Source organism: Bos grunniens, chromosome 19 (genome assembly GCF_055505025.1).
Source record: "Bos grunniens cultivar Pamir isolate PY7600 chromosome 19, Bosgru_T2T1.0, whole genome shotgun sequence".
Taxonomy (NCBI): Eukaryota; Metazoa; Chordata; class Mammalia; order Artiodactyla; family Bovidae; genus Bos; species Bos grunniens.
In genome coordinates this window covers 39,752,101-39,780,097 of record NC_141183.1, presented here as the reverse complement: position 1 = coordinate 39,780,097, position 27,997 = coordinate 39,752,101, and the positions used below count along the sequence as shown (strand labels likewise).

The window sequence follows — 27,997 nt, the reverse complement described above, 5'->3', positions numbered from 1 at the left end:
AGGAACATGGTCCTCCTAGTGGGAGTTGCCCCTCTCTTTCTGTCCTCCTCCTCTCCTTCCTCACTTCCAACAATATTTATTGAGGGTTAGAGTATATTAGATGGTATTCTGGGTGCAGGATATAGAGGAGGAGGTGATGACCTCTAAGATAGGTATGGTGTCTGCCCTTATGGAGTTTACAGTCCACTGGGGCAAAGAGACCAAAAAACCAGCCAACAGACAAGTCAGTAAAACCTCCTCAAAACCCTTCGTTAAGTTAGAATAATTACCGCAAAGGAAACAAACCGAGGGCTAGGTGCAGAGTAGCTAAGGGCTGTACTCCAGGTGAGTGGTCAAGGATGGCCTTGGCCACTGGGGAGGGGACATGTGGGACAGATCAATAGCTGATGAGGTTAATTTCCACATTGGATCATTGGGGATTACACTGCCAGTTGCTCCTCCTACCCTATTTCCCACACATCCCACTGCCTCACAGACTGGATGGGTTGATTGTTTCTGCTCCAGGTTCTCCAAGAAGGGACCCTCCTGAAGGTCACTGCCTGTCTTGCCTGGAGACGGCCTTACAGCATCCTCGTACATGTCCTTTGCATGACAGGTTTGATGGATGGTGTTCACATACAGCTGGCCACTGAGCCCAGCTCCCCGTAACCTTGAACCTGCTCTCATGCATTAAGAAGAAGAAAATAAGGAAGAAACTTTGGTCCTTTAGTTATTAGCTGTGACCCACGCAGCCTCATGACTGAGTGAGGGGGGCAGGGCAGGGGGGGAAATGGATGGAAATTTGGAGCCTTGGGGAGAAAGGGAAATGGCTGGTGCAGTTTGTGCAGTGCTTTGGGACTTGGAGGAGGGGTAAGATAGTGGGCACTAATTGGGGTGTTCCCTCAGGATGGAGGCAGTTGTTCGCCAGAAGAGCTTAGTACAGCAGGAGTGATGCAGGCTAGACAGCTGGAAGAACTTTCCTGACGGAAAGAGCAGAAAGGCCCCAGAAAGCAGAAAAATGTGCAAATTGCAGACTCATAGCCGCTCACCGGGAGGCTCAAGGCTCAGTCCCCAGCTGCGCGAGGCTCAGGGAATCTGTCTACATGGAAGATAAGCTTTGTGTCTGTCTTTAAGGCTAACGGGACTTAAAGTCACAGAGGGAAACAGCAGTTAACACATTAATGCTTTAGTGTCCAGAGGCCATTGTGAAGCAAACTCCAGTTGGGGTTAGGTAGAAACTGTTTGATTACAGCCGATAGGGGCAGTTTCCCTCTAGAAAGGAGTATCCAACCCAGGGTGCTTCCGGGACCCACAGAAGCAGGAGATGAGTTCAGACAACAGGGAAGAAAAATAGAATCTATAAGGAAATGGGTCAGTGGGGCCACAACCTATGAATTTTCTGGTTGACCAGGCTTATGTGTGATCTGCAGTCTACACAATGTGATCTTCGTGTTCTGCTTGGTACACACACACACACACACACACACACTGTTGGGCTGTACCCCACAGGCCTACAAGCCTTGTACTTGCCCAGCTTTGAGATGGAAGAAGGAGCCCAGAGTCAGCGGGACAGACATAAATAGTTTAATAGACAAGGGGATCCTACATGTTTGGATCAAGGTCCTGGAGTGACACCTCCCTGTGTGAAGCAGATGAGTGTAGGACAGGATGGCAGTAAGAGGGGGAAGTGATGTCTGGTTGGCTCATCAGTTACCAGGGAAACCGGCAGAGGAGCACACCCATCACCCCCTTTGATAAGCTATTGTACAATCATTAGCTGGGGCCAAGGACGGGTATATAGGCATTTACTGTTAGGAAGGTCAGTCATATGAGTGGGCTGTAGGTGAAGCAGGGGCTGGTTGAGCAGGGGATGTACAGAGAGCACAAGAACAGCCATCTTGGGGGCCTCATTGTATTCTGTTCAGGATGTGTAAGATCTGTGTGTCTGTTAAGTGAATACTCACCTGCTTGCTGGTACCCACGATGCTTGCCCTCATTTTTGACAAGCTAAGTTACAAGCCAACCTCATTTTACTGCACTTTGCTTTCTTGCGTTTCTTAGATATTGCATTTTATTTAAAAAAAAAAATTGAAAGTTTGTGGCAACCTTGCATTATCAGATGATAGCTTTTTTTAGCAATAAAGTGATTTTTAATTAAAGTATGTGCACTTGTTTTTAGACACAATGCTACTGCACACTTAGACTACAGTATGGTGTAAAAAATTTGATATGCACTAGAGAAAACAAAAAAATTGGTACAGATCATTTCCTTGTGCTACTTGCTTTCTTGCACTGGTCTGGAGCTGAACCTGCCGTGTCTTCCAGGTATGCCTGTATTTAGGGCTCCCCAGGTGACTCAGTGGTAAAAGAATCCGCCTGCCAAGCAGGAGATGCTGGTTCGATCCCTGGGTTGGGAAGATCCTCTGGAGAAGGAAATGGCAACCCCCTCCAATATTCTTGCCTGGGAAATCCCATGGACAGAGCAGCCTGGCGGGCCATAGTCCAAGGGGTCGCAAAAGAGTTGGACACAGCTGAGTGACTAAACAACATCTGTATTTGGTTTCCCAGGGAGCAGTCACAATGAGCCATCACTCAAAATAGCACAGTGATAAAGGCCACTTGAAGAGTACCTGTGAAGTGCTTTTCATGCATTCTCCTTTAACTGATTATAACATCCGTTAACTTATTAAAACTAACGTAGTTATAAATAGAAGAAAATGCAAAGACAATAATAAAAGTCATCATAATTCTAGAGATAAATCCTATTAACCTGAACATGCAGTTCATGTAGTAATAAAAACTGATCATTTAATTATAAATAGAAGAAATGCAAAGACAACAATAAAAATCATCATAATTCTAGAGATAAACACTATTAACCTTTTCCCCCTACTAAGAACTTTTTCTTTTTTTGGAACATGCCTTGTGGCTTGTGGGATCTTAATTCCTCTGCCAGGGATAGAACCTGGCCCTCGGCAGTGAGAGCATGGCCGAACCACTGGACCACCAGGAAGGTCCTTGGACTGTCTATTTTGAATAAAACCACCACGAACATTTTCATACAAGTCTTTATGTGGACCACACATGTTCAGTGAATCCTTGGAAGAACCCTAGGAGCAACACACTGTTGTTATTCCCATTTTACAGATGATCAAACTGAGGCTCAGGTTAAATTTCTAGCCCACAGCCACAAAGACAGTAAAAGCTGAAATCAGGATTTGAGCTCTGGTTTGTCTAACTGCAGGATCTTTTAGTTTTATTCCCTCACTGTGGTATCTTTCCATCACAGCTGATTAAAGTTATTAAGTCTAGAAACAAATGGGTCCTCATCTCAATGACCTGTTGTTCATAACAGTTTTAGCTCAAGTACAGTGGGTGATATTGATAATGATGGCTCCGAGTCACCCAGAAAAGATTCTGTTAAACCTGTATTTGAAGTGGGCAAAAATATGTAAGATGTCTTACAGAAATTTCTAGCCAAGGTCACTACAGTAAAAGCAAGCCAGCAAGCAAAGGAAAGTTTTGCTACTCAAAGCTCTGTTGTCTGGAATTCTCACTTAGGTGTAGTACGTCCTCTCCTGAGGAAGCCAGACACAGAAGGCATTACTGACTATACAGAACGGTATATAAATAACGCATGTATAAGAAACCAGTGTGTTCTTTGTAGAGCCAAACAGAATAGGTTTTTGGAGAGTCTGCCGGTTCTTGCTTTGAAAGTTGTTGCTAAGCAATGTTGCTAATATTATGGAAAGACAGCTTTCCTCACTTTTCCACTCAGCCCAGAAAGCCTAGCATTTGGAAGTGGCTCCAGTGGTAGCAGTAAGTTGGCAGGATTTGCTAAGCAGTGAGGTGGGGACTGCCCGGGGACCCTGGGTGTAAGATGACTGTGCTGCAGGCCACCCACTCTCATCTGCTCCCAGTTCTCCGAAGTGACCCCGGGCAGCCTCCATGCAAAATCTACGTCTTTCTGTTCATCAGGAACTTCACACATGGAAGAATCCTTTCGAATGTTTCTACTGTGGGAAAAATTATAGTCATGCTATAGACATGCTTTCTTGCCTGGAAAATCCCATGGACGGAGGAGCCTGGTGGGCTACCGTCCATGGGGTCGCGAAGAGTCAGACACGACTGAGCGACTTCACTTTCACTTTTCACTTTCATGCACTGGAGAAGGAAATGGCAACCCACTCCAGTGTTCTTGCCTGGAGAATCCCAGGGACGGGGGAGCCTGGTGGGCTGCCATCTATGGGGTCGCACAGAGTCGGACACGACTGACGCGACTTAGCAGCAGCAGCGTAGACATGCTTAGATTCATTGATTCAAAATGCCATAAATAGGGGCGTCCCTGGTGGTCCAGTGGTTGAGAGCCCACCTCCCAGTGCTGCGGACACAGGTTCAACCCCTGGCCAGGGAGCTAAGATCTCACATGCCACAGGGCAACTACTGAACCCCCGCCACAACAACAGAGCCCACGCAGAGTGACTAAGACCTAACACAACCACATAAATAAACAAACTGGGTTCCAGGATCCCTCTTAAAAAACTTCTGTAAATAAACCAAAAATAAATATTTTAAATACCTTCAGAAACCCAAAAAAAGATGAAAAACTCCTTTCTTCTTCCGCCTACCGCCCCACCCCCCTTTTGTAATTCCTGAAGAGGAAATCAGCAGAGTTCTGATGGACGTTGTCCATTGCAGGCTCTGGATACCAAATGATGTGTGGCCCAAGGGTTGGATGCCTGCCGCTGAGTGGGATCTGTGGGTTTCCTCGGGCTTGGTTTCCTCTGCCTAGAGCTCGGAAATGCCACACAAGTCACTGAGATCCGTTTCCAGAATCTGAGCCAGTTTCTCGGCAGATCCCCTGTTCGGTGGGATGTGTGTGGCTCCGGGGAGGTAGGCTGCGCTGCGGTTCCCAGACTTGGCTCCTGTGCCCAGCATGGGCATGGCCTGTTGCTGTTACCGGAGGACCCTGTTGTGGGATGGACCCCTTTGGGGGGCTGGTTGTGAGTTCTGAGAGAGGGGAGGTTAGGAGCTGGGAGGAGAGTCAACGTGTTGGCGAAGATCTCTCTTGCATCTCTCTCTCTCTTTTCAAAATAGAAACTGCTTCCCCACCTCAAATGACCTTCCCAGTCTTTCCCTTCCCTCCCTTTTCCCTCTCCCCTTCCTCTCCGCCCCTCCTCCCCGCTCCTCCTCTTCTGCTCATTTGGTGATGTCCCAGAGACGCAATAGTAATGTGGTCCAGCAGGGGGCGCTGACGTACCTGCCACGAATGAATGTCAGTCTGGTTCTTTGCAAGCCCAGGTGTGAGTGCGCTGCCGAAAGGAGACATGTGGTTGGGGTTGGGGGGCTTCTGAGTGATTTCTCTGAGCTGGAGCTGGTGTGTGTGTGAGTGTACCCTCAAAGGCATAAGAGCGTGAGGGGTTCTGACCCGTCCTGAGCAGATCTAATATTGTATGGTTTTAACTCTTGAATTGCTCCAAAGTTGGTGTGATGGTTGGGCACACTGTCCCCTGCAGAAGGGGACAAGCAAGACATCTAAAAAAAGCTGGTTTTCGTAAAAGGCCCCACCCCGTGTGGCTCCGCAGCCCCGGTTGCCCCACATCTACCCACGATCCTAGCCAAGAAGGGCTGCGATCCTTCTGGAGAGTAGTGGAGGTAGGGTGGGGCGGGGAGGGAGCGCTTGCTTTGGGCTCTCTCAGACCTAGACGCTGGCAGCGGGGCTGAGTCCCGGTTTCACACGGATGTGTCTCCTGGAGCGGCTTCCTAGGCACAGAAGGCTCTTTTCTTCAGGACCAAGCATGCGTGTCTGTCTGCCTCACCCCACTGGCCCCTTAGGAATGGGGCTGTGCAGCTGTCTGCCCTCTGTTCATGATTAACTCCCCCATCCCCTCCTCATCTCCAGCTCCCATCCAGGCGCCCCCGCAGCATTTGGGTTTCCCTGGATTAGGGGCAGAGACTCAAACTGGCAGCCTCCTGGCACTTTGTTCTCAGGGACTGTGGACTGGAAACAGGTGGGGGGCTGGAACAGACCTTGGAGGTCCTGTGAGCTGGGACACCTCTACCGATAAACTGCTGCTAAATGACTTGGGATCTGGGAGGAGACCCCTTGTCTGACCACTTCTGTCCTCACTGACCTCATTCCCTGTAGTCTGGAAGTGTCCAGCCTTCTCTGTCCACCCCAAAGTGCCCCATGGATGTGGCCCTAGAGGGCCTTTGAGTTACCCATCTGAAAAATTGTTCTCTTTTAATTCTCTTTCAAACTTTGTGATTTCTTCAAGGACAGGGTCTTCATTTCGCACAAGCATGTAGCTAACATCTAATGCTTGTCTTTTAACGAAGGTACTTCAGGTGCCAAACCTTCACCAGCCAATGGTATTGAGCTTGGATTTAACAAATTTGTATTTGTTTTTATGGGGTGAATGGCAAGTGAGTTAAGAAATGAGTGGACTTAAAGCAAAATAATAAGTAAATAACTGAGTAGTATGGTATTAAGACAAAAAATTGTGAAGGTGGCATGCGAATGGCCTGATTTGGGGGAACAGTGGCTGGGTCACAGTGGATAAGCCAGCTGGGAATGGGATGGTTTTGTGGTTTCATGTGTGCTAGCCCTGTTTGTTTTAGCAAGGGTGGTCTTAACGTTCTCTTACCCGAGTCTCCTGCACAAAGCTGGATGCACCCTAGTTATTTCCTAATTGCTGGTGGGATGGGCCCATCTAGCAAATGGCCATTACCTTCTCTGCTTTTGATGGATTTGGTGTTTTCAAATGTTTCCGTGTTTCCTGTGTGGGGCGTGGGCAAAAGGTAAGACTCTCCATCCCCAGGAAACGTCTACATCTTAGGGCACTAGGAATCAGATCAGGTCTTTTGGGGACAACCTTATATTTTCAGCCACACTGGGGCTGGAAACATTGAAGTTATAGATGAGTTGAGAGGGCCTGGAACCCCAGAATGGCAATGAATAAAGTTACCTCCTCAGTGGAAAGATTTTTCACTTTCATCCCAGTGTCCTGTTTCCCACTGATGCACTTGACCTAAAATACCTCCCAGGAAGTGGGGTGCAGGTGGGAGCCATTCATAGTCACCCACCTGGAAGGGGGTCAGGTTTTGCACTGAGATGTACTCTGCCCCTGTGTGTGGATAAAATACATCCTATGCTGGCCTGGACCTACGGCCAGTGCCCCCAGCACCCTCCTGACTATGGAGAAGTTCTGTGAATGGCAAAGGCTGGAGAAGCCCTGGGCTCTAGTGCTGGGGCTCTGCCCCCTTGCCCACTGAGGACGTACTCATTTCCCCATCCTTCTTCCAGACTGATTCTCAGGTCACTTAACTTGTGTAGTCCTTGCAGCCCGGCTAGCTGCAGTCCCAGGGGTGGGGCCTGGGGCACTGTTTTCTGGCTATAAATAGATGGCCATGGCTATATCTGTGATCTCCCACCACCCAGCCAGGCTCAGGGGGCTGAGGCCATGGCTAATGGACGCTTCATAAATAACACAGGCACAATTTGGCATCCCTCTGGTGCTCCCTGCCCTGCCCCCATTCCAATGCCAGCAAGAAGCTGTGCCCACTGGAGAGGTGGGGTTGAGGCCACAGGCCCTTGAACCATTCACCAGCCCGGTCCCCTCTCCAGCAAAGTCCCTTTCCTGTCTGGCTTTTCTCTGCTTGCTTGAACAGCAGACTGTATTTAAAAACAAAACAAAACAAACAAACAAAAAAAACCAAGGCAAATTGCCTGTGGGACCTCTTTGGCCCCAAAAGGGCTGTTTCCCCAAGATGGACTAATTGCCTTGTTTTAATTCCCTCCAGCTCTCTACCCATTCCCTTCCCTGGGGGTGGTGGAAGGAAAAGCCAAGCCAGTAGTTAGGCAGAGGGTGGGGGGAGTTGGGGTGCTGAGAGGAGGTGAGGCTTCCTGGCAGCAAATGGAAGAGAATGAGTGGGGCTTAGGAGCACCTTGCTCCCCACAGTAGGGACCCGGCCAGAGCCCTTTTCCCACGGCCTGGCATGACCTTCCTTTTGCATTCTGAAGGGAAGATGAAGCATGGACGCGATGTGGGAAGAATGCAGGCAGGGTGCATGCGGCTGGTGCTGGGGCCCCGGCTGCTGGTGGAATAGGGTGCCCCCTCCCTCAACTTGCATCTCCCTGGCAACCTGAGACGCGAGGTGCGGGTGTAACAGCCGGGAAATCGATCTTGGACCCTATGTTGTGTCAAACTCCCAGGGTCGGGAGAACAAATGTTAACCGAGGGGACTGAGCCCAGCCCACATAGACGCTGACTCTGTAGTAGATCCCTCAGCCCCAGCACGACAAGCCCTTCCCAGATTTGGGGAAAGGTGAGAGTTAGCATCCAGTCGAGTCAAAGCGCCAGGGAGCCCCGGCCCGGGAGGTCGGGCGCCGCGCGCTGGGCGCGGGATGCGCTTCTCACCGCCAGGCAGCCTGAATCGGGTGGGGGAGGCCCGCGGCGGTGCCCGCGCGCGGAGGCAGTTTCGCTTGGACTGAGGACGCGCGGTTTCCTCTCGGTGCATGTTTTTCTCCCTCTGTTTTAAAGACAGTGACAGCATCGGAGAAGTATCCCGGCGGGCCGGGCTGGGAGAGAGCGTCAGCCGCCTTTGCCTGGGGAGGGAGCCCGGGGCCGGGCCAGCGGGGGCGGGCGACGCGGAGCGCAGAGGAGGGGACCGAGGAGAGGCGAGGGAGCCCTGGGGCCCGGCCGCCCGGCAGGACGGGAAGGGGCCAGGGCGCGGGGCAGAGAGCGAACCCCGGCGACGAGCCCCGCGAGCGCTGAGCGCGAGCCGGTCGCCTCCCTGCGGGGCGGCTGGGCCGCCCTTACCGCCCGCACCCGGGGCGCCCCGGGCCGGGGCCAGAGAGGCGGGGTCGGGGCGGCGTCCGGGGCGCGGGCGGCGCGTCAGAGCCGGAGTCCCGGAGCCGCCCGTCCGGGCCGCGCCCCGAGCGAGCCTTGGAAATGCCCACGCTGGGGGAGCGGGCACCGGCCGCCCGGCGGGGCCCGAGGAGACGCTGAAGGTCGCCGGGAAGTGAGCGCCCGGTCACCTGACCCCCGGGGTGCACCTAGGCGGGGCGGGGCCCATGCGAGGCGAGCGGCCGGGGACCCGGGCGCCGGCGCAGGGGCCGGGAGCGGGCGTCGCGGAGCGCGCGGAGCCGGGCCGGCGGGGGCGCGCGGCGGGCGGGCGAGGGCGCGGCCGGGCACTGCCGGCGGCCTCGCCATGTCCCAGCCGGCGGGCAGGATGCATTGCCGAAAGGCTGGGATCCGCGCCGCCGTGGTGCTCATCGGACTCCTGCACAAATCCCGAAAGCAGAGTAAAGAGAAAAGGTAACGCCTGGCGGCGCCACCTCCCTCTTCCCGCCGCTTTCGGGCTCAATCCCCGTTTTCTTTGGGGTGGACTTTTCCAAGAGAGCATTTGGCTCCGAGCTGGATGGGAGAAAGCCTCCACTCTGGGCGCCGTCGGGCGAGCGAGTTCGGAGCTTAGCCCCGGACACTGGCTGTTATGGGAAAAAGCCCAGGCAGGGCATTGGCTGAATCGGGGATGGGGGGAACGGTGGGTGAGCGCGGCCGGGAGGATCATTCGGACTCCATCCCGCACAGAGGGGCACCAGATGCTTCACCCCCACTCCTCGAATTTGCCTAGCGCGGCGTCCTTCCCAAAGCCTGCAGCGCGGGTACCATTGAATCGACCCGGGCGACTGTCCCTGGCTCAGGCCCCGACCCGAGTGGCCCAATGCGCTGGAGATGCCATTTGCTTCTCTGCAACTTGGCTGAGCCCGCGAGGGGCCGGCCAGGTTGGGATCTGCTAGCTTCGTGCACGATGCCCTCAGGCCAGGAGCAAGTTTGGAGGTTGTCTATCACCTCCACCCCCGCCTCCGTGTCTCTCTGTCTTTGGGTTTCTCTGTCTTGCACCATTCTTGGGTTTACTCTCGTGTTTGCTCCTGAATGTTGAAAATCGTTCTCCCAGGCTGTTTCAGAGATAGGCTGGAGGGCCTGTGGGGGTGAGAGATGTGGGGTTTGGGATGGGCAAAGGAGCTTTGGAGGCACCTTCCTGGACCCACAAAACCCCAGGGAGCTGGCCATACAGGCTGGCAGAGCCTCTGTCCTCTATAGGGTACATGAGCCCAAAGTCTGCCAGCAACTGGGGGTCATTAGAGTTGACTGTCCACAGACATGTGGTGGGGGTGTGGGGCAGACTGGTGGCCCTGCTGTATTCTAATTTCCAGAGACGTTCAGAGTTAATGCTGCATTCTACGTTGATCAAGGGCTCAGACAAGGACAATGGAGCCAGAGAATACCTGGGTGGTGACTGGTGGCCCCTGGGCTCACCCAGAAGTTGGGTGTGCCTGGGGGAGGTGGTGGGCAGTGAAGTGGAGCACTTGGAACAACCGGCATGGGTTGCCCCCTACAGTCCGGCTGTCTTCTGTCCCTCTCGTCCCCCTTCCTATAATGTAATTCAGTGTTTCCCACAGCCTGGGATGAATCTCCAGTGAAGTAACTGAAGGTGGTTAAGCATGAAATAGCATTGAGTCACCTAGTGAGAAAGTTCTTCCCTTTTCAGTTCTCTGCTAATCCTTGTGATTTCTTCAAGGGGCAAGTTTCAGGTTGGTGCTAGTCTGACTTTAACACCTTTTAAACACTTGCTAATCTCCCACTTATAACAAAGAGAGAGCAGACCTCTGGCTCAGGGCCTTTAAGTGGGGGAACAGTGCCTGCCTGCAACTTAGGTTGTTTTTGTAGGGTTTATTTTTAGGATTCTGTCCTGGCTATGGCCAGTGGTACTGATGTTCTCTCTTGCAGTGGTGATATGAAGCATCACTTTAAATTAGCCGAATCAAGTCACAAGAATGAGTCTATTTAGTAGAAATGGTACAGATGGTGTAGAACATAGCACAAATTCTGAAGGTGATCTAGGAATGAATGATGCTCAGGACGCACTTGTCTAGCAGAAAGAGCTGCCAGAGGGACTCAGGACCTCAGGGCTCCAGGTCTGGTCCCCATTCTCCCCTAGACTTTGATTCTCATCCATTCCCTGCTCTTTGGCATTTTATATGTACAGATGAGCAAGCCAGCCCTTTACAGTCAGAAAGATACGGGGTGGCTGCTCCAAGACAACCTGGACCTGTTTTGAGGGATGAGAAGGGAGGCATGCTCCATGGAAAGGCAGCTAGTTGAGAATCGCTCCTGTCTCTGAGTGTTGAACGTGGATGTGTGGCAGAGGCCCAGAAGCTCTAGTCCCCCCTCCTCTCTTGACCATGACATGATGGAGTTCATCTCTCTGAGCCTCAGTTTCTGCATCCCCACAAAAGGCATGCAAGGCTCAAGGGAGATGATGTGGGTCATGATGCATCTGATAGGTAGGAAGTACTGCATGAGGATGGAGGGATTTCAGCAGATCGCTCCCATTCTCCTCTCTCTGCGCCCATGTCCTGGAAACCACGGTAAGATGGCAGGTGGTGACAGCCCCACCAGTGGTCCAGACCAGCTGTGTGTGGACTGAGAAGGCAGCCAGGTGGGTGTGGGCCTGAGCAGAGAGAGTGTGGGCTTGGGGGGCTGCAGTGAGGCACAGGGCAGGACTTGGACAGGGAACAGGAAGGGCTTGGCCCAGGTGAGGATGCCCCAGGCTCCTGGTACTTGTGTTTCCTCCTGGCTGTTCTGTGCTTTTCCCTGCAATGCAGGCAGACAGTGGTGACCCTCTCAGCCTCTGCCTTTGTCCTGTTTTTCTGTTGCTCCTGCTATGCTGATGGCTCTGGCCATGGATTTAACCTGCCAAGGAGAGAGAGGGCTTGCTTTCATGCTTGTGCTGAACGACCTTTACTTCCCTTGCTGTTTGTTATCTGGAGTTTCTTTGTCTCTGAGTGTCTGAAATCAGTGCACACGATTGACCCTTACTCTGCAGGCACTGGCCATGGGGGCCCTGGAGCAGGCTGCAGCTGCCAGCCTCTCTTAAGCACTTCCTAAGCTCCATGCTGAGTGTGAAATTTGCCGAGTTCCTCCTTCCTCCCCCATCTCATCACAGGGTCAGGTCAGATTCAGGTCCCCTTGTCATCCATCCCAGAAGGCTTGATTCACCCATCGATCTTCCCAGCACCTCTAATTGACAGGCCTGTGCAGATAATACTCCTGGCTGTTGGCCATGAGGGATGGAAGGTACTGTGTGTCTTGTAGTAATGGCCCAGTGGTCCTTCATCTTCCTGCCCTCCCCAGGCCACTTGGAAATATTGTTTGGGAGGGGGAGGGAGGTATGCCAGGCAGAGTGGTTACAACATTGGTAATCCATACGGGCGCAGAAGCAGGAGACTTCCAGGCACTCTTGGTAGGTCCTGAGAACTATACCAGAAGCGCCAGCCTCAGATTGCCTCCTGGAGAAATGGGAGTGGGGCTCACCAGCCTTGATCTGATGGCTCCGTGGGAGATTTGGGACAACCTGGAGGTCCTGCTTCTTTCCTACCATCTTCCAGGAATTCTAGCACCTGTGATCTTATGGAAACAATGTTGTATTTGAGAGGGGATTGAATTTGAATGTGGTTCCAAGGAGGCACCTGAACAAAGCCTTCCTTGGTGATGGCAATTTGGAAGCCCCTGTAGTGGAGAGCACCTTTTTTTCTTTTCTTTTCTTTCTTTCTTTACTTGGCTGCTCTGGGTCTTAGTTTCAGCATTCAAGATCTTTTAGTTGCTCCATATGGGATCTCGTTCCCTGACCGGGGATCAAACCTGGACCCCTTGCATTGGGAACACAGAGTCTTAGCCACCGGATCACCAGGGAAGTCCCTGGAGAGCTGCTTTAGAGTGCTCTGATTTTCAAAGCATATAGATGTGGCAGAGCGGGGTAAGATCCAGAGAATGGCTTCAGTAATCATAGAAGTGGGTGATGAGGCGGGTGGTGCCCTCTGAAGGGGTGATAGCTTATGGTGTACAGTGTCAGTTTTGTGATCTCCGAAGAAGAAGATGCAGCTTTGGGACCAGGGACCAGGCTCGATCACTCAAGAGTTTTTGTGTAGCAGTATCAAAGTATGGAAAGGGGCAGAGAAAGCTTCTGACATAGACATCAGAAGGGGGACGGAGAGTGTCCCCCTTGCTAGTCTTGTGAAGTGAAGTGAAGTTGCTCAGTCGTGTCCGACTCTTTGTGACCCCATGGACTGTAGCCTACCAGGCTCCTCCATCCATGGGATTTTCCAGGCAAGAGTACTGGAGTGGGTTGCCATTTCCTTCTCCAGGAGATCTTCCCAACCCAGGGATCGAACCTGGGTCTCCCACATTGCAGGCAGATGCTTTACTGTTTGAGCCACCAGGAGGGTTTATATACTTTCATCAGACCCACTCCCACAACATATATCTTAAATTAACAAGATTAGAACTAACAATAGAAAGGTCTTACCAGACCCACTCCCACAGTATACAAGTTTTAAGATAACAAGATTAGTCAGAGGGTTCTTGTTAAGGAGAAACATATCCTTGAGCAAGATACATTGTTATATTGACTAAGACAAGGCAATGTAGAAAAAAATATTTGCCCTTTTCTCCTCCTTGAGAGCCTCAGACCCCTTTCTCCTCCTCCTTGGGGACTCTGGACTTCTTATCAACCTGCCTAAGAATTGACTCAGGGGCAACGGGCATCTTTGGCAGTTGGTTCGAAACAGGGGAACATAATCAAAATATTTACCTTCTGAAATGTGTGGATAAAGTCCGTGTGGCTGCAGGTGTGACATTCTGAACTGAAGAGAGGTCATTTAGCATAAATGAAAGAAAAATCCACATCTTACAGGGGGTAGTTATTTTGGGACAACTCTCACCATGGGGTTTACAAGGAGGAAAATATAAATTCACTCATCATTCAGCAAGTCACTCATGGCAGGCTCTGTGGGACAGAACAGTGACTCTAACGAACCTGATCCCTCCATGGTGGGACGTAATGTACAGAGGGTTAATCCTGTGTAGGTTATTAGAAAAATCTCATCCTTGGCTTAAAAAAAACCCAGCTTTTTATTGTGAAACTTTTAAAGCATGCACAAAATTGGAGAGAATGGTCTAATACAATACCCAGTTTCAGCTTTTATCAACTCATGGCCAATCTTATTTCATTTATTTACTAATTCACTCCCCCGCAAGATTATTTTGAAGTAAATCCCAGACTTTATATCATTTCATTCTTAAATATTTCATGCATCTTAAAGATAAGAATTCTTCTGAAAAACTAGCAATGATCATACCCCCTAAGTTAACAATAATTTCTTAATATCACATTCAGTCAGTGTTCAGATTTCCCTTATTGCCTCTTAAAAGTTTTATTTTTTATTTAGATTTTATGGTTCATTTACTGTCTCATATCCCCCCAGTCAAAGATGATTATTTCTTTTTTTTACCTCATAAAAGTTTTTCTAAAGTGTTTTGGGGTTAAGATTCACAAAATCCAGTGTGATTGGTGATACGTCTCATTATAAGTTTTCTCCTACAACTCTTTTTTTTTTCTTTCCTCCTTATAATTTCTTTATCGAAGAAAGTGGGTTGCTTGTCTTGGGGAGTTTCCCACAATCAGGATTTTGTGGATGGAGTCTCTGGGTGTCATTTAACTTGTTCTCCTTTCCTCTATGTAAGTGTCAGTGGTATTTAGTTTTAGAGGCTACAGTAGATTTGGGTATGATTTTTTTTTTTTTTTTGGTGAGACTATGCTAGTGGAAGTTGGGCTTCCCTGGAGGCTCAGATGGTAAAAAATATGCCTGCAGTGCAGGAGACCAGGGTTCGATGTCTGGGTTGGGAAGATCCCCTGGAGAAGGAAATGGCAACCCACTCCAGTATTCTTGCCTGGAGGATTCCATGGACAGAGAAACTCGGTGGGCTACAGTCCATGGGGTCACAAAGAGTCAGACATGACTGAGCGACTAACACTATGCTAGTGGAAGGACTCCCAGGCGGCGCAGTGGTAAAGCAGCATGCCAGTGCAGAAGATGTAGGACACCAGGTTCGATCCCTGGGTCGGGAAGATGCCCTGGAGGAGGAAATGGCAACCCACTCCAGTATTCTTGCCTGGGAAATCCCATGGACAGAGGAGCCTGGAGGGCTACAGTCCATGGGGTCTCAAAGAGTCAGACATGACTGAGTGACTGAGCACGCATATACACTAGTGAAGTTGTCCAGTTGTCTGCTTTTGTGATATCAGCAGTCACTGATTGCTTTGTCCTTAGGGTTTGAAGGCTGGTGTCATGGATGATACCTGGGTTCTCACATGGGAGAGCTGGTGCCAGCCCTTAGAGCTGCGTGGAGTCTGAGCCTGAGGAGTGTCCAAGAGTACTGGCCTTTGAGCCCCAGAGTCCCGGGGCTGGAAAGGTGCAAGGCAGGAGCTGGTCTGCTCCCAGGCCCGGGAACAGATGGCCGCTTGTTCTCATCTTAGGAGGTGACTTGGTCCTGCCCTCTGCGGAAGGGCCTGCCCTCTGCGGAAGGGCCTGGTCTTCACCCTTTCTTGTCTCATGCTTGAGCCAGTTGCTATCGTTGCTTTAAAGAACAAACCTCTCCCTTTAACCAGCTTCCCATTTTTAACCTCATTGCAAGTCTGAGGAGTTAAGGAACAGAATTTGAGGTGTAAATGAGTGTATTAGATTCCTTTTGAACCATTATTTTAATCTTCTAATTGGTCTCCTCACTTCTTGTCCCCCTTACCTCTTCTCCTGACAGTTGCCACAGTGGAGTTTTAAAAATTCAAATATAAAACAATACAAAAAAATTCAAATACGATCAAGTCTGTCTACTGCAAGAAGCTCTCCATGGGCTTTCCATTATACTTTATTTTTAAAATTTTATTTTTTAAAGTTTTTTTTTTAATGGCTTTATTTATTTTTGGAGCTGTGCAGCATGTGGGATCTTTGTTTCTCGATCAGGGATTGAACCTGCATCCCTTCTGTTAGAAGCATGGAGTCTTAACCACTGGACCACAGGGAAGTGCCTCCATTACACGTGAAATGAAATCTAAAATCTGAAGCTGGGTCCACGTCCCCTCCCTGGTTCTATGAACTTACCTCTGACCTTGTTCCCCCTCCCCACTGTGATCATTGTACTTCAGTGGCAAAGGCCTTCTCTCTGTTTCTGGAACATGCCAAGGTTGCTTCTACCCCAGGCCTTTTACACATGTTATTTACCGTGATTCACTAACCATGCGGAGAAGGCAATGGCACCCCACTCCAGTACTCTTGCCTGGAAAATCCCATGGATGGAGGAGCCTGGTAGGCTGCAGTCCATGGGGTCGCTAAGAGTTGGGCACGACTGAGCAACTTCACTTTCACTTTTCACTTTCATGCATTGGAGAAGGAAATGGCAACCCATTCCAGTGTTCTTGCCTGGAGAATCCCAGGGACCAGGGAGCCTGGTGGGCTGCCATCTATGGGGTCGCACAGAGTCGGACATGACTGAAGCGACTTGGCAGCAGCAGCACTAACCATGCTTCCTCATCACCTGGCTCTCAACTCAGATATCATCTCCTCCAAAGGGACTCCTCTGACCATCCAACCTAAGCAACTCATTCCAGCCGTTACAACTTTACCTTGATATATTTCCTCCGTGGCACTTACCGTTAACTGATATCATTTAGCATGGGTAATAAACAATTCATTGACTATCTCCTCCCCTAGAAGGCGAGTTGTCTGAGAGCAAGGACTTTGCCTTTTTCACATCATTGCTGAGAACAGGAGCGCTCGGTAAATATTTACTGAATGAATGAGTGGGTGCTCATGAGACTCACTGACCCCTCAGGTGAAATGTGCTCACTGCTTCTTACCTTGAAGTCCTCTTAATACTGTAGTGCTCTCTGAGATGGGTTTCAAGATGTCCCTTTTCTTTCTGTCTCTTTTTTTGGCCATACCATGTAGCCTGCAGAACTTCCCTGACCGGGGATGGAACCTGTGCCCTCTGCAGTGGAAGCATGGAGTCTCAACCACTGGGCCACCAGGGAGCTAGCTCCTTTCTTGTCTGCGATTTCCCCCCTTGCCTCTTGTTCCTTTCCTTCCACAAGAGATTCTGGGGAGAAATGAACCAGATCACTTGCACGTGGGTATTTTTCACGTTATTCCTCTGACTCCTTCCTGCCTCTGCGTGGTTCAGGGACCCATAGATGGGAGGGTCCCGGCTGAGTCCAGCCCATCCTGAAGCTGCAACTGGGACACCAGGACTGTCCTGACTCTGGGTTCCTAGATTTCGGGTCCTGGAGCTGCTACCCGACAGGCAGAAGCGGGGTCCCTTCATTCATGCCAAAGAGGGGCCAGTGGGCGCCTGAATTAGCAATCAGTCTCCGTTAGCAAATATATATATTTTTTGAAATGTAGCTTTATCTCTTGGGAGCCCGTGTAGTGCACAGATGGCTGGTTACCAGGATGTTGCCAAATAGAGGGCTTGCCAGGCTCGCTTGGTTAAACCAGCGAGAATCACTTCTGTGCGCTCGGGGGCTGCTGAAGGGCTCAGGAAGTTTCTCAGTCATTTTAAGCAGATGAGGCACCCCCTCACCCTCAGCCTGGTCCCCACCCCACCCCACACCTGCCCGACAAATGGAGTTTATTTGCCTCCGGAATCCATAAAAAATAAAGGAGGTAGGCAAGATGATTTCAGGTGGACAAGCATTTCTTGTTTTAATAGCTATTAAAAAAAAAAAAATTCTGGCAAGTGATGCTGGTTTTCTGTGTATGGCACTTACATAATGCTTTAAAAAAGTAAGTTTGTTTAAGTAAAAAATTGCGAATTAATTTAAAGAGAAGTGTTAAGAGAAGTAATAGGTGGTACGCGGATTAGGGGAAGATGGGGAAGGTGGTGCTGACATGCCTGTGGCTCAGGGAGGAAGGGAGCCTGTTTCTCGTATGTTAGAATGGATGCTGCAGCATCTGGGTCGTTGAGGACTGAATGGTTGTCACAAGCCAGCACCTTTTGAGACTTACTGTTTGCGAGGCTCTGGGCTGAGGGCTCGTGTGCGTGCCTATCAATTTTACCAGTTATTATCTTTGTTTTCTAGCTGAGAGACAGAGGCTCAGAGGTCGAGGATCATGCTGGGGACAGAATCAGAGGTGGAGGAACGGGGATTTTAACCTGCTTCTGCTGCAGTCCAAAGGCTGTGATCTTAACTATTATGTTATCTGGAACCCATAAGCACTTAGGCAGTGCCTGGCTTCTGAGAAGTGCTTATTCCGTGCCGCTGCTATTATTATGAATGTACTGAGGTGTAACATCCATACAGTGAGCGTACAAGTCTTAAAGATACCGCTCAGTGACTTGCCACATATTTATCTGCCTGTGTAGACACCACCCGGGTCAGATATAGCATTTTCCAGCACCCCAGCAGGCTCCCTCAGGCTCCTCCACAGTCCAGTTATAATTACTATGGAGTCGGCCCATTGCCTTACATCTGGGTGGTACCTGGGGTAGCCTTGACCATGGTAAAGGGAACTCATGTCATGAGTTAGAATTTCTGAGTGGGGAGCCCCAGTTCGGCCATGGTGGATGGTGCCAGACTCTGCACTGGTTTCTAGGGACAAATAAGCCTGGTTTCACCTTCCCCTCTCCTTCCAGACGTGTTCACTGTGGACCTGGAGCTCGTGCTCTGTTTATTCACTGCCCTTGGAGCAAGGCTGGGTTGAAAAATTGTCACTTGCTTTTAAGCTTATCAGTTATGAACACTCTGTTTCATGAAGGCTGGAGCCCTGGCCAGCTGCTTCCCGGAGCCCTTTGGGGGTGGACTGACCCTGCGGGGCCACTTCTCTGAAGGGGGGTGGTGGGGTGGGAGCTGGTTGTTGGTCAGAGCCGCCCCCTCCCCATCCTTCCCTTCCTTCCCACTTTTCTGTGTCTTCGTTGTAAAGATCTTTACCAACCACACTGAATGTGTGTCGTACAGTCAGGGTGCTGTGCTAATACTTGTTGTCATAAATGCTTACTCTCAAAGCACAGACTTGTGGTTACTGGGGGGAGGATGGAGGTAAGGGATTGTTAGGGAGTTTGGGATGGACATGTACACACTGCTAATTTTAAATGGATAACCAACAAGGACTTACTGTACAGCACGTGGAACTTTGCTCAACATTATGTGGCGATATTATGTGGATGGAGGGGAGTTTGGGGGAGAATGTGCTGGGGTGCTCAGTCATGTCCAACTCTTTGCGACCCCATGGGCTGTAGCCCACCAGGCTCCTCTGTCCGTAGGAGGAAGAGCAAGAATACTGGAGTGGGCTGTCATTTCCTCCTCCAGGGTAATCTTCCTGACCCAGGGATTGAACCCATGTCTTGCGTCTCCTGCATTGCAGGCTGATTCTTTACTGCTGAGCCACTGGGGAATGGATACATGTGTATGTATGGCTGAGTCCCTTCACTGTCTACCCGAAACTATCACAACATTGTTCATCAGCTTTACTCCAATACAAGGTTACACGTTTAAAAAATAATAATAACACCCCCCCTCCAAAATAAGCGCTTACTCTCAAGGCTCAAAAATAGCCCCCGAGCAAGGTGCAGCTCTCACTGGGCTTACAGGACAGACCCTCAGAAGGGTGGAGGACCCCTGCCCTGCTCATTTTTCACTGTCATGTGCTTCATAACCAGACTGTCCTGTCTGCAGAGAGTGGGGAGAGCTGGCACCTGGGCATTTAGAGTCGGAGGCAGAAGTCAGAAGCTGGCCCCTGCAGACTCCTTAGGTCTTCGAGAAGCCTCCTCTCTGTGCCAGACTCTGTTGGAGGCACTGCGGATGCAGCAGGGAACAGCGCAAAGCCTTGCCTGTTCTCCAGGGACTTGTTAGACCCACATATGTTTTTCACTTTTAAGTCAGTATTTTTGAATTGGAAGATTCCGTGTTACTAATGTGTATTTCAGCCTTCTATGGAGAAATCAGAAGTTCTGGCAATGCTGGCCGGGCCTGCCTTCCCGCTTGGCACTTCCACTGCCAGTTGCCGGCTCCCTGTGGGGCTGGTGCCCTCCTGCTCACCCCAGCACCCATACCTGGCTGCCCCTGTGTCACCTACCCCTGTTGTGAGGGATTGGGTATAGAGTGTGGGAAGCAGGAGGCTCAGGGTTGGGGAGCTCTATGTGTAATTAATGAAATATGCAGGCTGGGGGTTGGGTCTTAGCCAGGCATGCCCTTGGGTCTCCTTGGTTTGGGGCAAGTCCATTGTGACCGGAAATGAGGGGTCCTGGCAGTGTGGCTGGGTGCCCTGCAGGAGCTGGGCTGGAGAATGGCCACTGTTCATTTGCCTGTAGATGTTCCTCTTGTCTTATCCTCCCTAATTACCCTCCAAACAAAAATAAAAGAAAGATGGAAGGCTGGGTTCCATAGAGCACAGACTCACGAATTCCCAAGAGAAGGGACAGGGATGAGAACTAGTATTGAGCTCCCCTCTGGGCATGGCACTGGGCTGGCACTTGAACCTCACTCGTTTCATTCTCTGCAAGACTGCTCGTCGTGATTTCCATTTTTCATGGAGGAGAAAGCGGAGGTTCAGGAGTGACACAGCCAGTGTCACTCAGCTTCTATAGGAGAGCTGAGATTCAAACCCAGCCTGATGCCAAATCCTAGGCTTTTGTCCTTTCGCCTATTACATGGTGACCCTGGCCAAGTTCCTTGAACTCTCTGCCCTTGACTTTCACCTTCTACGAAGCGGACTGTACTGTATTTCAGGTGTATGAGACACCTACCAAGTGTATGAAAAGGCTTCAGATTATAGTGAACCATGACACTTTAGCACACTTTTGTTATTTTGTAAGGAAGGGACTGGGTAGGTCTCTTGGGCACCTGGGCTTCTTTGGAACCCCAGGCCTTAGCTGATGGGTGGGGGGAGGGCGCGATCCATGGAGCCTTAGGTGGGGGAGGGTTCTGTCCTGTCAGGCGTCAGATAAGCTGAAAGGTCTCTTGGCTGTTGTCGTCACTAATTAGAATAGAAATTCCTGCTCCTTTATGATAATGGGAAGGTCTGGGCTGCAGCCTGGGTTCCCCATGCCATCTGTATTTTAATAGAACGTTTATTTTAATAAGATACTTAATCCGAGATGCAAAGGCAGGAAGAGTGTGTAAATTAAGGGGTAACCGAAGCAGGCTATCTGAAAATTCTATCTGCAAATAAGCCAGAAAGGGCTTTTGAGCGCGACGTCAACCAAGGCCAGTTGCTGAGAGCCGACAAGGTCCCCCAAGGGCACAGCCACGCGGAGCAGGACACAGGCTGTGATACAAGTGATGGGAACAAGGCCACCTGGTTCCACGTCACGGGTCCTCTGCCCTTTCCCTGCTGCTGGAAGGTGCTGCCACCCCCTCTGCAGCATTTGCCCTCTCTTTCTCCTCCATGAACGAGTTGGGTTTCAGACGTTCACCTGTGCTGCTTCAGTTCACGGCCCTCCCCATCCGTGGAGCACGGGGTATGTACCAGGCCCCGGACGATGGGGTTCAGGAGGAGAATGAGATACTCTTCCTGCCTCAGGCAGTCTGTGCCCTGGAAGGAGGGATCAGACGTGTAGTGTGAACCCGAGACCAGAGGTGGGGGTGCTGGAGAAGAGGTGCCTGGCACCCTGGAGGCCACCCGAGGAAGGCTTCTTGGAATTGGTGGTGTTGGAGGTGGGCCATGGACTTCCTCGATGACTCAGTGGTAGAGAATCGGCCTGCAATGCAGGAGGTACAGGAGATGTGGGTTTGATTCCTGGGTCAGGAAGATCTTCTGGAGGAGGAAATGGCAACCCACTCCAGTATTCTTGCCTGGAGAATTCCACGGACAGAGGAGCCTGGCGGGCTACAGTCCATGGATCACAAAGAGTCGAACATGACTGAGTACACATGATACACGGTATGGAGCCTGAAGATTTCAGAAGGGAATGGTGAAGTGGGGAACTACATTCTAGTTAAATAGCATGTGTAAGCAAAGGAATGCAGGTGGGAAGAGCAGGGGACACGTTCAGAACCCAGTTGGACTGTGATGTGGATTTCATGGTGAGGAATAGCGGGAAATGAGGCTGTCAAGGTCATCTGGGTCTATTTTGTGGTTGGTGCTGAATGGCAGGGAGAGAAGCAGATTAGGCAACGGGGGGCTTCACTGCTCTGTGACCCCCAACCCCAAACCTATGTGGTAGTGTGGAACCCCAGTTAGCATATAAACAAAGAATCAGTCAACGTTACAGTTGAAATAGAGTTCTCTAACATTTGTTTTTTAATTTTTTTCCAAGAGACCAAAGCTTTTTATTTAATAGTGAATAAATCAGTTTGTGACTCAGTTTCCTTGTCTGAACAGCAAGAAAAGATAATTTGTCATGTTTTATAGAAAGATTGTAAGGAGACATAAACTTCAAAATGATCTTTGTGTTTTGAAGAACAATGGTCTAACATTTGCTTTAATGCCATCTATTTAATCAGGGGTTTCAGGTTAGAGGGTCTTTGTGTTGGAGGGTGGTACCTCCAAAATGACTCTCTTTAAAAACAAAAATTTTTTTAATTAAAAATTTTCAATTTATAGCACATAGGATTTTAGTTCTTTGATCAGGGCTTGAACCCATGCCGCCTGCAGTGGAAACACAGAGTCTTAACCACTGGATCACCAGGAAAGTCCCCCAAATGACTCCTTGATTAGAAATTGAGCTGAATTAGTCAGGAATCTTTTGGTTGTAAGTGACAGCTGCTGCTGCTGCTGCTAAGTTGCTTCAGTCATGTCCGACTCTGTGTGACCCCATAGACTGCAGCCCACCAGGCTCCCCCGTCCCTGGGATTCTCAAGTGACAGACCCCCATTCAAATTAACTTAAAGGAAGAAAAGAAGTGTGTTGGGTTAGGTCAATTAGAAAGTTCAGAGGGCACAATTCAGGGATGGCTGGATCCAGGGCTTCATTGGTGTCCCTGGACACCGGTTTTCTTTCTCAGTCTCTAGGCTATGCTTTCTTTTGGGTTGGCTTCATCCTCAGATAGGCTGTCCACAAAGTTGGATGATGGCTGCTTCAGGCTTACATACTGCCAGTTTAGCAACACCAATAGGAAGACCAGTAGTATCAGCCAGAGTCCCAAGGGTGACTCACCCTGGATACAGTGGTTTGTGCCCCCATCCTTGACTTTGGCTAGAGGGATAGTATACATTTTAATTTTTTTTAGAGGAAATTTCTGTTCAAGAGGAAGTGGAGTTTTCTTAGAATGATGTTTAATTTCCATCCTCATAGAGTAATTTTTTAAACTTTTTATTTTGTATTGGAGTATAACCGATTAACAATGTTGTGATGGTCTCAGGTAGACAGTGAAGGGACTCAGCCATACAGATACATGTATCTAGGCTCCCCCAAACTCCCCTTCCATCCAGACTGGCACATAACATTGAGCAGAGTTCCCTGTGCTATACAGTAGGTCCTTGTTGGTTATCCATTTTATTTACTTATTAAAAAATATATTTATTTATTTGACTGTACCAGCTCTTATTTGCAGCATGTGGGATCTAGTTCCCTGACCAGGGATCAAACCCAGGCCTCCTGCACTGGGGGTGCGATCTGAGCCACTGGACCCCCAGGGAAATTCCTGGCTATCCATTTTAAATACAACAGTATGTCCCTGTCCATGCCAAACTCCCTAACCAGGATAGGGTACACCGATTAGCCAAGTCTGGGTCTTGTGCCCACTCTGGATCCCAGAGGTGGAGTCACCTGGGCTGAGACAATAGGAGGGGTGGGTCATCTGAGGAAATTGGGTATGTTGCTATCAGAAGATCAGGGGATGGAAGTGGGGCAGGACAAGACCAACTGCTGTCCATTCTCCTGGCTCTGCTGGTTTAGAGAGATGTGGGTTTGATCCCTGGGTCAGGAAGATCCCCTGGAGAAGGAAATGGCAACCCACTCCAGTATTGTCTGGAGAATCCCATGGACAGAGGGGCCTGGCAGGCTGTGGTCCGTAGGGTTGCAAAGAGTCGGACAGAGATGAAGTGACTTAACACGCACACATGCATTGCATTTCTTACATCTCCTGCATTGGCAGGCGGATTACCACTAGCGCCACCTTGGAAGCCCATACAATGGAATGCTGCTACCACGTGGATGAACTTTGAAACACTGTTCTGGGAATTCCCTGGTGGTCTAGTGTTTGGGACTCTGTGCTTTCACTGCAGAGGATGTGGGTTCACTCCCTGGTTGGGGAACTAGATCTGGCAAACCATGAGTTGTGGCCAAAAAAAGAAAATATTGTGCTGAATGAGCTAAGCCAGACACAATACGACAGAGATTGGATGATTCCACTTGTGTGAGGTACTTGGAATAGATAAATTCAAAGAGACACAAAAATTCAAAGTAGAGTAGAGCTTGTGTGTGTGTTAATCACTCAGTCATGTCGCTCTTTGTGACCCCGTGGACTGTAGCCGGCCAGGCTCCTCTGTCCATGGGATTCTCCAGGCAAGAATACTGAAGTGGGTTGCTATTTCCTTCTCCAGAGAATCTTCCCTACCCAGGGATCAAACCCCAGTCTACTGCATTGCAGGCTGATTCTTTACCATCTGAGCCACCAGGGAAGCCTTAGAATAGAGGTTACCAGGGGCTAAGGGGGTAGGTTAGGGAGAATTATCGTTTAATGTATACAAAGCTTCTGTTAAGGGTTCTGAAAAAAGTTCTGGAACCGGATTGTGGTGATGGCTGCATGATACTGAATCGCGCTTAAAAATGGCTACAGTGGTTAAAAAAAAAAAAAAAAAACTTATTCAGGATCCTAAAACGTAAAGCAGATAAAAGAGTGTTTCCCTGGGTGGAGATGGGGTGGGCAGATGTGGGCGGCTCTAGTCTCATTTCTGTGAAAATGGAGATGCGTTTGGACCCAGAGTGCCGTGGGGACTCCAGGGAAGCGACAGTCCTTCCTTCCCTGATAGTGCAGTCCACGTGCTGAAGTTGGGGGTCCCCCAAGCTTCTGTCCTGCCCAAGCTTCACTCCCCACTGATGGTCATGTGTTGGTGGGGAAGGTCAGTCCAGGGAGCAGGTGCCGGAGGGATGGGGTCCCCTCCTGTGAGCTCTCCTTGTAACCCACGTTTTCTTTCCTATGATCAAGTGCTCATGGACAGGCATTTGCCAGTGCGTTAAGGGGCTCTCCTCAGGGCTTCCCTGGTGGCTCAGACGATAAAGAATCTGCCTGCCAATGCTGGAGATGCAGGTTTGATCCCTGGGTTGGGATGATCCCCTGGAGAAGGGCATGGCCACCCAATCCAGTATTCTCATCTGGAGAATCCCATGTTCAGAGGAGCCTGGGAGGCTACAGTTCATGGGGGTTGCAAAGAGTTGGACATAACTGAGTGACTAACACACACACACACACACATGCATGCACACACACACACACACTGGGCTCTCCTCAGAGGCTGAGGGGACTAGGGGTAGGCGGGAACTATGGGAGGGGCTCAGCATGGTCTCAGTATGAAGAGAAGAGCCTTGACCCTGTGCTGACCTTGAGGCATAGACCAGAGCCTGTGCGGCCACACGATGGAAGGCTGGGGTCTGTGCACATGAAGTGGCCACCCTCAGGGACCTGCCAGCCGGCCCTGAGACAGGCAGCAACCACCCGAGGGTGCGTGGACCACGCAGAGAGGGCATCTCTGCTGCTCCTGACCACGGCACGTGCTCAGAACCTTCCTCTGAGTGTTTTCTGGGCTGCTTCTCGCCAGTTGGATTTTTTTTTAAAGAAACATTTATTATATTTTTAAAATCCATGTTCCTTGCAGAAAAATTGGAAAACACAGAAAAGTACAAAGACTAAAATAAAAATCATCTGCAATCCCAGATGGGGGATTTGCAGAGATAACCACTATTAACATTTAATACATTTTCTCTGGTCTTTTTTCCTATTCAAACACATATCCTCCCACACAGTATATTTACATCTGCATCTACACCTGTTTCTCTGTATTATAACACAATTGGGATTATATTTTATACACAGTGTATTAGTCAGGACTCTTGAGGGCAGGCGACAGAAGCCCAGGTTGAATTAGCCAAATAAGATCAGAGAATATATTGGTGGGCATAACTCATTTTCAGAAACGGCTTCAGGAACAGCTGGATCCAGGACCATGAGCTGTCTGTCTTCCTCTCTGTCTCTTGTGTCTGTGTCTCTCCCTGTGTTGGCTTCATTCTCTTGGGACATCTCTTCCCATGATATTGAAACCATGGTGGCAGACCACTGTGGGTTTACATTTCAATCCCTTTTCCTCCTGAGAGGGAAAAAAAAAAAAAATCTCCTTTTCACCAACTCCAGTTAGATAAATCCCAAGGAGGAATTCTGGTTGGCTTGGATCATGCACTGAACTCTGCATCAGTCCCTGTATGGGGGTGAGGGTGGGGGCGACGACAGCCCAGCCTGAGTCAGGGGCTCATCCATGTGGCGGGTGTTGGTACAGTGACTGTAAGAGTCCTTTTCAGTGGGAGAGGATCAGATCCCTGAAGTAGGGGTGTGGAGTTTTATTACTAGAGGAAGGGATAAGAGTGAGTTGGGCAGGTGAAACCACACACAAGCTGCTTTGGTCCTGGTTCCAGACACAAGAGCTAGCACAGTGTGTTGGGTGAGCATGTGGGCCTTCTTTCTTTTCTTTTGGCCGAGCCACACAGCATGTGGGATCTTAGTTCCCAGGCCAGGGTTTGAACTCGCATCCCCTGCATTGGAGGCACAGAGTTTTAGCCATTGGACCACCAGGGAAGTTCCAGGGCCCTTTTTCTTGTAGGATTTTAACAGATCAGGTGGTACCGTCCTATAAGCAGCACAGTTTGGCAGCACTTGTCATCATTATGCGTGCATATCCCCTTTGACCAAGGGGATATTTCCCCTTGTATATTTCCACACGTGGAATGGTGCAGTACAAGATCGATTCACCATGATATTATCTGAAATAGCAAAACGTTGGAAACAACCAATTGCCTACCAATAGAGAACTGGTCACCTAAATTTCACATTCATGCTCTGGGCTACTATGTTACTCAATAAAGAATGGCGAAGCTTTCTATGTAGCTATAGGAAGTTCTCCCAAGATATTTTGAGTAAAGAAAGCAAGGTGCAGAATGGAAGTATAATATATTTAACTTTTGTGTAAAAAAAAGGGGAAAATAGGATGCTGTCTTTGTATTGTTTTATATTTGCATAAAGATGCTACAGAAGGATGTGTAAAAATCTTTTCATGGGCCAAGTGGGAACTGGACAGATTGAGACAAAGCTAAGATGAGGCTTTTCACTGTATATCTTCTTTTTTTAAAAAAATTTTTATTTATATGGCTATGTCAGGTCTTAGTTGTGGCATTCAGGCTTTCTTTTAGTTATATAACATGCAAATTCTTAGTTGCAGCATGTGGAATCTTTAGTTGTGGCATGTGGGATCTAGTTCCCTGACCAGGGATTGAACCCAGGCCCCCTGCACTGGCAGCATGGAGTCTTAGCCATGGACCACCAGGGAAGTCCCTGTATATCTTCTAATAGTTGTCAGCTTTTGGACTACATCGATGTATTACTCATTCAAAAATCACCAGGTCAGTTTCCTTTGGGGTGATGAAAAAGTTCTGGAAATAGAACCTTTGTGGTGGTGATGGTTGGACACTGTTGTGAATATCCCTAAAGCCACCGAATTGTATACTTTAAAATGGTCATTATGGAATTTTGTGTTATGTGTTTTATCACAACTGGAAAAAAAAGTGAAAAAGTCAACAGACCAAAAGGCAAAAATAGAAGAAACGGAAAAAGCACAGCATGAGTGTCTGGGGTCAGACTGCCTGGGTTTAAATCCTGACTTTGCTACTTCTTGGTTTTATGATTGGATAGATACATTACTTAACTTTTTGGAGAATCAATTTAGTCACTTGCCAACAAAGCTCCGTCTAGTCAAAGCTATGGTTTTTCCAGTAGTCATGTATGGATGTGAGAGTTGGACTATAAAGAAAGCTGAGCGCCGAAGAATTGATGCTTTTAAACTGTGGTATTGGAGAAGACTCTTGAGAGTCCCTTGGACTGCAAGGAGATCCAACCAGTCCATCCTAAAGAAAATCAGTCCTGATTATTCATTTGAAGAACTGATGCTGAAACTCCAATACTTTGGTCACCTGATG

General features: G+C 49.4%; 1 protein-coding gene across 10 annotated transcripts in view; it reads left to right on the top strand.

Moving 5' to 3' along the window:
- The window catches only part of RAP1GAP2 (RAP1 GTPase activating protein 2), a 216,526-nt gene that overhangs the window by 62,672 nt on the left and 125,857 nt on the right, over nucleotides 1-27,997 (top strand). Inside the window, exon 1 of one of the 10 annotated variants that reach the window (XM_086359671.1) lies at nucleotides 8,643-9,299. The exons of 7 other annotated variants lie outside the window; for them this stretch is intronic. In XM_086359671.1, the coding sequence (XP_086215797.1) occupies nucleotides 9,193-9,299 (107 nt within the window). In that variant the 5' untranslated portion in view covers nucleotides 8,643-9,192. Of the gene's footprint in view, nucleotides 1-8,642; nucleotides 9,300-21,272; nucleotides 21,336-27,997 lie in introns of those variants that run through there. 2 more of the 10 variants (XM_086359670.1, XM_086359676.1) reach the window with 2 other exon arrangements.